Genomic DNA, 11,289 nt, shown 5'->3' on the forward strand with positions numbered 1-11,289 from the left:
AGCAACATTTTAATTTCTGTCCAAGTAGAAATACTTGACAACAACAAAAAAAAAGAAAAGTAACAGAAATAACCAGTGTACATTTATTATTAATCCCAATATCACCGCAAAACAACTAATTTCATCAGTATAAGACATTTAGACATATCCGGGCTGACTTTCCTGGAAAGGAATTCTGATCAAATTTTAGATGTGACGATGGGATGTTTTATTGTGAAAGGCTAAGGCAGCGTAGACAGGAAGTGGAGTCCTCTCGTTCGTATGAATCCGGAGAGTTTTAGTCAAAAGAAGAGAAACACGAATCTAACCTAATCCACTTGTGTGGCTCCACCGCCCGAAAGGTGGAATTGAACCACTCTGCCGCTAAGCAGCTACAGGTTTGAAGCCTGCACCCCGGACCACCGAGGCTCATCCGGGCACTTACAATAAGCTCCACGGGCAATATAAATAGGTTGAAAAAAGCAACACTTGTTTAACCTACGGTGTCAACAACGACGACCACCATTAGTTTGTATTTATCAAATAAAGATTATTTACACAGTTTTTATCCACTGGCCGGCTGGTAAGTGGCTGGCTGAAACAATCTGTGTGTCAAATATACACAAAATAAGCACAGACATGTCGGACTGTGTAGTTTTATTCAAAGCAGACGCTGTGTGATTGGCTGTATGGGGGGAAATAAGGAGGAGCATGGCCGCCTCACCTCAGGTAGGAGATATAGTCAGATTATAATCAAACACGTTTCCATAGTTGCATGGTTTAGTATTAGTAATGGAGTTTATTGTTCGCACTGATCCATCATTATTGTTTTTGTTTACAGTCAATGGTGCAGGTACTATCTACATCAACAGTGGAAGTGCTAATTCCACACTGTAAAAATATGAAAATGTTACCACCTAGAAATATAAAACATGATCAGATAAATGTACTTAAACTTTCAATAGTGAAAGTACTCACTACAGAACATGTCAATTGTACCATTAGATTATTACTGTGCATTAATTTGATGCAGGTGTAGTTGAGGTTTGACAAATATGAATATTTGAACTATTACTTCGTTGTGAATTTATCTGGCCAATATCGTCTCAATTCATTCATCGATTGATTAGTTTGTAAAACATCACAAATAACTTTAAACCTTTTCCTCTGTTTTTGGTCAAATCCATAGTCAAAACCTCAAAGTTATTCAGTTCGTTATAATTTAAAAGAAGGAAAAGCAGATTCGCCTCCTTTTAGGAAGCTGGAAATGTGAAATGTTTTTCACATGAAAGAAAATTTCTCAACTAATAAGCTGTAAATATAGTTTGACATTTTCTGTTAAATTGAATAACTATTAAACTGACTCCTCATTTCTGCTCTAATGTTATATACTATTGGTAAATTAGATTACATGATAGTTTATAAGTCTTCATATCATTAAAATAACTGGGTGTATATTGAACAACTTATCCATATGCATTTATTCTACTTTCTTTTTGCTATGACATTTCAGTTTTGCTTTGTGGGTTCAAAAATATCTCTATGGTTTTATAATGAAAAGAAACACTTTAGTATCATTCATTTTATTTCCGTACAAGAGAACACAAACGTTCAAGTTACAAATGAGGGAACGTATTACTCTATTTTAACACAATTTCACTTGATATGATATAAATCTTTGGTTTAGCACCATGTTAATGTAATAAAAACAACATCATACATTTTAACATTTTGAATTAGCTGGCAGTGGTTTTTTTTCACTCTCTCTTAGGTTGAAACTAATACGAGTTGAAGGTGTTCTCTATGACGAGTGTCTGAGGCTCTTCCTTCGTTCCTCCAGCTGGTGGCGCCAGCGCACTGCTGGTCTCCTCTTCCAGGAGAGAGCAGCACATGTTCTTAGAACAGGCCTTTCCACAGGCCAGGCTGCAGGGAGGGGGCGGAGGCAGGGAGGGGGCGCTCCCTTCACCTCCTGCAGAGCATGAAGCAAACTCAGGCTGCACCGTGCAGCAGCTCACTCCCACACTCTGCAGCACCTTGGTGACGGCCAACATCAGATCAGCACACCTGGGGAAATGTGAAGGATTCTGCGTTAACCAATACACCGTGAGTCATCTCCCCCAAAAGCTGCAAAATAATAGTCAATATGAGTGTGATTATCTGTCTGCGTTTGTCAGCCCTGGGATAAACCTGTCTGGGTTTCAACTGTCACCCAGTGGGAGCTGGGACCAGCTGTGACAGTACACAGGATAAATGGTCACACATGATAAAGGACTGATGGATGATGACGCTTCTGGTCTCTACAACTTGATCAAATCCACCAATGTACATTTTACAGCTTAAAGGCCACCATGTCTTTGAACATGCTGTAGTGAGTTTGTTGTTTTTCTTGTTGTCATGAGATCAGAGGTTTATGAAATAACAAGAAAATGATTCTTTGTTAAAATGATCAAGTGTCTATTGATGACAAGTAAAATCTGTCATTCTAAAGTGAAGGTAATATGAAAAGGGTTTAGGGTGAGTCCAAAAATGACAGTTGCTCAAACCTTGCTTCAGTGGCCTCCAGAAAAAAACAGCCAGGTGGACAACAAACAAACATGAATAGCTTTGATGTATCTTCTAAGGTCTCTTGAAATCCCCCAAATCTAAAAAACATATTGATTGTGAAACTTTTCCCGTTCACCTGTGCGCTGGAAACCCGGCATGGCACCGCACGTGGACAGAGGCCACTGTGAAGGATTCGTTTAACTGCCAGACGTGGAGGTCGTGCACAGCCTGCACTCCGTGGACGCCTGCAATCCTTTCTCCAAGATCAGACACACAAAGGTGTGGAGGTGGGGCCTGCAGCAGCAACAGCCCGTACCTGTGCACCTGGAGGCAAGATGGGTCAGTGAAGTATGGGCAGCCATGAGTCTTGTTCTCCCAGCTGCTCAAAGCGCCACAGGTATTATAAAAGCTGTTGCAATGTGCTGAGAGTAGCCATGTACTATATGGAGATGGTCCTTTGTGTAAATGCCTGGTGGCGATTGCAACTGTGCATCATAAGCAGCATTTAATTTATTTACTATAATTACATGAGAAGGGGTTAAACAATTGAACACTTAACTTTCATCATCATTTTAAAAACTGAAACATAACTTTATAGTAGTTTGTAGTAATGGATGTAAAGGCGCACCCCCCCGTCCCACTGTAACTCAGACGTTTGATTGCCCAGCAACGACAATAATGTCAAGAAACACCTTCAAAATATTACGATTGTATGAATATTTAAGTTACTGTGTCTTTAAAAACTTCTCACATTTGTAAATATATCACAATTCTGAAAAGAGAGCACATTACAAATAAATATCAACATTGCCAACCTAATCTTCCTGCCTTGTAAAACATTAATAATGGTATTAAAACCCTGCAATAATGAAGTACTAAGTAGTTTAAACTGCCATCTGAAGCGTTTCCAAATATTCCACAACTGGAATTTTCTAGATGGCTTAGAATTAGTGGGTTGAACTTACTAACTTGGTCTGGACAGGAGCTTCATCATCATTTGAACTAAATACTATGACATAAACACAGAGGCTGACCTGGGGCATGGCTGTGGCGATCAGAATGCCCACAGCCAGCAGGGAGAGAACAGGATCCAGGTAAGGCAGGAGGCCGCAGGCTCCGGAGCCGTGCAGGCACTGTGGGGTGAGCAGCAGCACCAGCACGCTGTCGATCAGAGCCAGGAGGGGAGAGAAAAGGCCCCGAACGACCAGGAGGGGCGACAGCCGGCAGAGCGGCCGCTGGCTGCTCGGTGCGGAGCTCTCACTGGGATGTGAAGACTTCCAGACTGGAACATCTGAAATGGAAAAAAATATGAAAGATAGCTTTCATTAATATATTTACACAATCAGAGCTTAAAAATTATCAAAAACAAAAGACAAGATATTTCACGTGATTTTCTGGAAACAAGTTGAATCAGTATTTTCCACATTGTGCTCTGATGTACTACAGATAATTTATGTACCAGAGCCACTTTATAATATTAATAAGGTATGTTTGATATTCATATCTATGAGGGCTGTCTGTGAGCACGCAAAAGTCTGAATCAGTTGTTCCAGATATTTTCTGGAACTTTTCCTGCCAGAAAAATGTCTGGATATTGTGAAATATGTGAAAGTTCATGTCTGAAGATGGTTTTGTATTTATTTTGACGAAAAATGAATCAATTCAATCAATTCTAAGATGTCAAAGGTGACAGAACAAGAAGCTAAACTCTCACCAAGATGTCCCACGCTGTTATTGTCTTTAGACATCTCTGTGATGTCTTTTGAAAGACTCTCAACCTTGCAAGCCTTCAGATCTGCAGAACCACTCTCACTGTCCAGTGGAGCTGCTGCATGCAGGTGGACTTCTGGCTGTGGGGTTTGAGAGTCTGCTTCAGGGACGCTGGAGGCTCCTGGGTTACAGAGGACAAGCGCCCCATTGCAGAGCGAGTCGTCCGCAGCAGACTGGACTTTGACAACATCATCCAGGACTCGCCCCGGCACAGCCAGGCCTTTGGATTCTTCTGCAGCCAAGACTGTGGGAATCAAACAAGAGGAATGAAAAACAAACATGTTTGATGCACCTTACAGCTGGATACACAGTAAGAAGCTGCTTTAAAGAAAAGCCTTCACACTGACCCACTACAAACTCCAGTCAACTCCAGTCATCGTGATTTCAGTGTCGGTGAAATCACAACAAGTTAAGAATATCTCTGATTAGACTGATCATCTATTATCACATGTTCCCATTCCAGTTGTAAACATCTGGCTTCAGGATCAACACCATTGTCATGTGTGTTTTTTAGCCTAAACCATAGATAGACTGTGTATAAAGATGACTGCTCCCTAAAGTTTAACCAAAGCGTCTCAATCCACAGCAAACGATAAACATTGTGTGTTATAAACAGTGACATTTGAGACAACTCTGCAACTACATGATGCATTTTGAGTCAACAACGTCGTCTATGGGCCAGAACTTCGTTCAACTCTCACATGGATCGGTTGATTTGCATCAGCCAGAATCTGCCACAACTATCAAATGAACATTATTAGTCATGGGGCAGTTAGCAAATATTACTGTATAAATATTACAGTTAGCAAATATTACAAATATTAATAAACAAATGAATTCCCTGAACGTTGCTTGCAATTAAAACGTTCTCACCTTGGTTGACGTCTTCACTTTAAATTGTTGTATAATTTGCGTTTTTTCATGAGCTTGGTTAATCAGGAGGTCAGGTGATGTTTTTTACCAGGAAGACAAACCCAGATATGCCCTGACCTACTCGGCCTTGGATTGGCTTACTATGATATTCGTATCCTAACTAACCAATCAGAGGCAGAGAAAAGGTGGGTGTGGCTGTCCTTGGTGGATTTAGAAGTAGGTAGATGCTATGCTTTTTGAAAAATAAGTGGGTACAGGTCGTATACCTGTGTATTACACCACTGGCCACAATACAAGTTATATACAAGTTATATATCCCGCCTCCTCCGTTTGTGGATGGGACATGGACCAAATTAAAAAGTCAAAGTACTCTTATAACAGCGATGTATTTTCAAGTGGTAATTTCTATGATTAGTTTGTTTTTAATTATTTATTTGATGCTATAAAAATGGAGTGAAAGGTCACGATTGACAGCTGAGACTGACTTGTGATTGGTCAAGTGTGTGTAATCGGTAGAACAGCACTTCTGTGGTTCCATCCCCCGATCGCTACTGCATGCTGTGGTTGTTGTATATACTGTTATTATACTGATATTTTGGCTTCACTTTTGGATGGTGGGGGAAAGTAGAGACATGTCGTCCATCTGATGTCTACGCTGTAAAGGTCGTCAGCTCTTATCACCACAAACTCTCTTAACATCTCGTCGGTGTCTTCTACGTGTGTGGCTTCGCCTTTTCACCGTGAGATATTTGTTTTCTTTTTGTTATTTCATTTTTGCATCTGTCGTGCGTTGGAAGCATCATCAACCCCAGAGTTTCCATGACGGGCCGTGAAAAATTATTCTCGCCGCTGTTTCAGGATCAGAGCAGAAGCAGCGGTTGGTTTGTACCGTGTCAGAGAATATTTACCAAATACAACACAAAGCTAAAAGCTCATCATAACCACCTCATCCTGTTTAATCAGCTGGTTACATATTTCCTGTGGCCAATGTTTTATATTCATCTTTGTTAACAGAGCCAGGGAGTTTTATTTGATTTGTTTTGTCAAGGATCAAGGATATTTTAATATTTTAAAATCTAATTCAAATGTCCGACTGAATATTCTTAAGAATGAAGTTACTTATTCTTGGAAAGGTTGTACTTGCATGATTATGTCATTATATCAGTGGTATGAAAACGAAAATGTTGACAATAATATAATTGTCAAATCATTAATCCCAATCACTTCTGGGACAATAGATCTTCCAACAAAATGTGTTATCGTGACAGGTCTATACCTTAATAATTCTAATCATGCACCAAGTTAGAGGTTTCTTTGCACAGTTACACATGTCTAAGCAAAATTGGTATTGTACAATGAAAATAAAAAGTAGGTACTAATCTGTAGGTGATGTTACCTTTGTGGTTCACTTCAAATTGAGATTCGGCCTCTGGGTGCCTGGTGGCTCCGGCCCGCTCCTCCTGCAGTTTAACCCAGTTCACACTGAGCACCAGGATCTTATAGAGCAGACTGAGAGCTGCGACCACCACAACCAGCTGGAGGTTCTGCGCTGGGTGTGGATCAATGGTAAAACTGAGGATTTTCAGTGAGTATGAGATACTCAGTAAAGCCAGGAGGAGACTGGACAGGAAATCCCCCACAGGCTGGAACCTGCTGTCGGCGAAGGAGACGCTGCAGTCGAGAGCTGGAGGAGAGATTGTGGGCGAGCAGGGTTGATTGGAGTTAAACTGGGGAGCTGCTTCATGGTTAGGCTGAGCACTGGCATTGGATGACCCACAGGCGCCATGTAGAGATTCAGTGGATGATTCTGCAGGCAGGGGGGGAGAAGGTGTTTCTGAGGAGGAGGCCTGTGGAGACGCCAGGGAGTCCACAGAGGAGGGAGCAGTTTGAGGATGAAGAACCATGTGCATGAGGATAAAGAACGTGTGGAAAGCGTCCACCAGGGTGATGATGGACTTGCACAGCTGACTCATGATGACCTCGATCCCCAGCAGCAGGATGGCAACTCCCAGCATGCACCAGTGGAGTGTCCTCATACCTGCAACTGAGAGTATAAGACCATAGAATGTAAATGAAGATGGGCGACATGACAAAGCTGGCTGCAGTGTAGGTCACAAATCCACCTCCTCCATGTTAATGGATGGGACATGGGCCAAAAAAACCACACACCATTATTGATGGACAACTCTAGCAGTTAGCATGACTGAACTGGTGTCGGAATTAAATAAACAAGTTAAAATGTGTTAATAAGTGAGATTAGTTAATAAAGCTATTTATTTTCAACTCATGCCACGTGCTGCATATTTGTGTATCAGGACGTGTGTAATCTGTATGTGATGTTACCTTTAGAAAATGTCAACCTATTACATTTTACAGTGTACATTTGAATGAAAATTGTGTATTTTCCACCACTGATCTTAACGTTCATTTAAAATTCCAATTGTACAATTATGAGGTTGCTTGTATTTTACTTGAAGGTTTCTGTTTTCTGTTACCAAACCTCTAGCCCACAACAATTCATTTATTTTATGAACATAACACAATCTATAATCAACAAAAACATCATTATTTTATATTACATATTAGGTTTAGATAAGAAATGTACATTTTTAGAAAAATTCAGCAGAACATAAAATAGTTTAAAATTTTACCTAAATCTTCCAGATTAATGATATTTACATTTCAATAATTATTATGATAGACATTATTCTAAACACTGATAATTCTGCTTGATGGCTACTTTTGGTACTTTAAGTATATCACGATGCAAATAATTTGGTACTTTTATATGAGTAATATTATGAATGCACAGTGGAGTTACTTTAAGTAAAAAATCGAAATACTTCTTCCCGCTAAGTGTAAGTCAGGATAAAAAACAACAAGTACATGTAACACACAACAAAGTATTTAGACAAATGTACACAGTCTACGTTTCCTTTCCTAAAGTGTAGTTACCCCAGGAGAGCGGACGACCCTCGGCCAGAATTCAAAAGCAAGTGAGGCCCTTGGATGTGATCTCTGCGGCGAAATCTGAAAAATGTCACCTTGTTCTCCATCTCTCCCACCACACTCCTCCTCTGCTCTAATCGCAGTCATGTGAGCTGGAGAGGGGGTGGGTGGAAACATCCTCTCCTCAGTTATCCCTGTTTGCATTCCCCCCTCGGCTCCACGGTGGGAGCGAATGCCTTCACCGGAGGATCACACAGCCCACCCACCCTCCGTACACTCGGCAGATTGAGTGAAGCTAATTTGCACTAATTAAATCCCCATTGTGTTGTCAGGATTACATCATAACGTATGACCCTCTCGGCTTTATTAACCCTCGAAGCCTCCAGAGCTCTACCTGCTTTTCCTAGAAACCCCCAGCTCATATAAAATAAATAGCGGAGCCGTGAGTTCCCGGTCGTTCCAAACTGTATGAAAGTTATTGGACATTTCTAATTACACAGTAGGAGAAAAGCCCACCATCAAGTTTGATCTGTTCACTGTTAAATACTCTAATATCCCCACAGTTATGTTTAATCATTGGAATATTTGCAGTTTGTGTGGATATCAGTGAATTCATGTTTTTAAGAATTTCGGCATTTCTTCTGTTTCCTCTGTAGAACCTAAAAACTAAATCATAAACTTCTGATATTGTCCTCCACCAGATCCCTCTACCTCTACTGGACAAAGCTGACTAAGAAGAGAAACATGCAGCTTCAAGATGTCATAAAGTAATAAATAATAAATATACTGACCCTAAAGCAAGCCAACGTCTTTTTGTGCTGATCCGAAGTCAAGGTGACCCCAAGGTGGAAATGACAAATCTTGAAATATATACATTTGATAAAATTAGCCACCGTGAGTTTCATGAAAGCATAAACTTAACCTCACAAACTATTTGCGTGCACCTTTGCTAAGAAGAGGCTTTTTGTCTGCTGCATGTTGCCCGTTTGCAGCACATCGACACCTGCGTTGGCTCTTATCACCACAAGCTCTCTTGACATCTTTGTCTGTGTTTTCTACGTGTGTGGCTCTGCTCGCTCTCCTGCTGTGTTCTCACATTCGACTCCCCCTGACTTTCTGAGGACTTAATACTAGGGGAGAAAAGTCAGCAGAAACTCCGGACATTTAAGTTCACACATCCACCTGGAGTTCCTCTGGAGGATCTCTGAAGTTCAGTGCATGTCTGAAAGCAGATATAGAGATAAAATAAAAAGAAAGAGGCTGCATTCCTCCTATTGCAAGTCAGTGAACCATCAAATAATGTTGAAGCTGCTGTTTAGTTCGTTAAAAAGTTTGATAGTGCCTCTTAAAAACCATCTGTAACCAACAAGAGGATAATCCAACCACCACAAAGTTAATTTCCTACACTAGTCACACCAGAATAAACTCTTTGTAGGAGGAACAATGTGATATCCATTCTTCCAAGTTACACAGTCTTTTTCAAGGAATATTTCAAATGTAATTTTCCTCATTCATTGCCACAGTGATATTGAACTTGGCAGCCGCATTATGTCTTTTGCATTTACTGGCCCTGTCAGGTTCTGTTGAAGTGGAGCATCCTCTGATGGTGAGTCCCATGAGCCCCTGCTTATGTGAGCCGGCGTGCAGGGGTCTATTGCAGTCCACTGGACTGCGAACCAACAGGCCAGATAAAGGCTGACACCACGGATAAATTCCTACTGTTCTCCCAGCATGCCAGCACATTCCTGAGGCACGGCTAAGCCCGAGGAAAGACCCAGCGAGGAAGCATTTGATGACTTACCACTGTCCCTGCACAGAAAGAGACGCTGCAGCGGCCTGCGTCCACCTTGAGCGTCAAAAAGGCTCTTTCAGTTCACCCTGCTCCGTCTGTCAGTCAGCTGAGGAAGTTAAACTGGTTCATTGTCTGACGTCTGCGGATCCAACAAAACACTCTGACAGAAAACGTCCCATTGATGCTCAGCTGTTAACCCTGAGGTGCACAATCACATGTTTCAACGTAGACAGAGGCAGCAGTTCAACAGAAAACAGGAGGTCAACAGATCATAAGGAAATATTTAACCCTTTAAAGGGGCTGCAGGATATTTGTAATGCATCTGATATTTATGAAATATTCTTGCAGAGTGAGATGAGAAGATCCAACTCTCATGTCCGAGCCCTAAAGATGAAGGAATAAGGGTGGAGCTTCATATTTAGCTACATCTGCTGACTGGCATCTCAGATTAGCATCAGACTGGACTCATTGCTCACAGGCTGCACCACATTTCACAATCTGGATAGATATTATTTCCCTATTTAAAAAAAAAATCAAGATTCATAGTTCATTTTCTGAAAAAACGGTGAAAATGTAATAAAGAAGCTCCATCTCGCTACGTGAAAGAATGATAACAATCTTTGGATCTGTTGTCTGATCAGATCACATTTCGTGGGTTCTTCCCTGACGCACACTTCATCCTGTCATTGAGTTTCACGTTGAACCATCCAGTATTTTCTCCTTGGTGGAGGGAACCAGCATCGCTCGGCCCCAAGGTGAAAAAGAAAAGCTCCACTATTCACACATTAGATCTTGCTTGGCCAAAACTCCCATGTTAAAAAACTAAGTTGTGGTTTAATTGTTTGTTTTTAAACTGGAGGCAGCGACTTCTCTAACCAAAGTGTTCTTGATGTGAGAAGAACACTAGAAAAGTAAATAACAAAAACAAATTATCAGCAAATATTTGATCTTGACAGTTTGGTTCTCGCAGCACACAGCAGATGTTGCTTCATAAGCATCATTAGAGACAAAAGGCTTCTTATTCAGGCTTCTCATTCAGTTTTAGTGTGAAAAACAAAGGAGCCTGTTCCACGTTTGGCCCATTTCACTGCTCAGGATCATGTAAAGTGTTGAAAGGTCATTTAAAATCACGTTTTAATCACTTTCTCACAGCCTCCTGTAGTAGTGGAGCATTGTGGAGCAGGGATGGATTAGTGCAGTCTGGAATTCCTTCAGAGGAGAATTACAGTGAGATGTACAGAGCGGAGCTCCCACCCTCGGCCCCCCGCCACCGCTACACACCCTGCAGACCCAGGAGACGTGAACCCCCTCACCCCGCACCACCCATGTCACGCCAGCGACAGAGGGAGGTTCCAGGAAAACCTCTCCCTCCAGATTCAGTC

At 41.4% G+C, this 11,289-nt stretch overlaps 1 protein-coding gene and 1 non-coding gene across 2 annotated transcripts; both read right to left on the reverse strand.

Moving 5' to 3' along the window:
* Positions 1-331: 331 nt before the first annotated feature.
* trnastop-uca lies at positions 332-418 on the reverse strand. The gene has a single exon. It is a non-coding gene; the product is annotated as a tRNA-Sec (tRNA).
* Positions 419-1,632: 1,214 nt separating this feature from the next.
* Positions 1,633-8,455, reverse strand: LOC118106324 (zinc transporter 1). The gene is made up of 6 exons (XM_035154763.1): positions 8,122-8,455; positions 6,563-7,210; positions 4,238-4,537; positions 3,558-3,814; positions 2,660-2,847; positions 1,633-2,043 (listed from the first exon to the last, which is right to left on the reverse strand). The coding sequence occupies exons 2-6, from the start codon at positions 7,200-7,202 to the stop codon at positions 1,758-1,760; spliced, it is 1,671 nt and encodes a 556-aa protein (XP_035010654.1). The 5' UTR covers positions 7,203-7,210; positions 8,122-8,455; the 3' UTR covers positions 1,633-1,757.
* Between the last annotated feature and the right edge of the window lie 2,834 nt (positions 8,456-11,289).

The sequence above is a fragment of the Hippoglossus stenolepis genome, chromosome 4 (assembly GCF_022539355.2).
Source record: "Hippoglossus stenolepis isolate QCI-W04-F060 chromosome 4, HSTE1.2, whole genome shotgun sequence".
NCBI lineage: Eukaryota > Metazoa > Chordata > Actinopteri > Pleuronectiformes > Pleuronectidae > Hippoglossus > Hippoglossus stenolepis.

Bases quoted from the DNA above. Each gene is read 5' to 3' on its own strand.
- LOC118106324 (XM_035154763.1), bottom strand. From the start codon at position 7,202: ATGAGGACACTCCACTGGTGCATGCTGGGAGTTGCCATCCTGCTGCTG. The intron at 3,815-4,237 runs GTGAGAGTTTAG...TTTCCATTTCAG, and splicing joins TAACAGCGTGGGACATCTTG to ATGTTCCAGTCTGGAAGTCT. The intron at 2,848-3,557 runs GTCAGCCTCTGT...TCTTGCCTCCAG, and splicing joins TCGCCACAGCCATGCCCCAG to GTGCACAGGTACGGGCTGTT.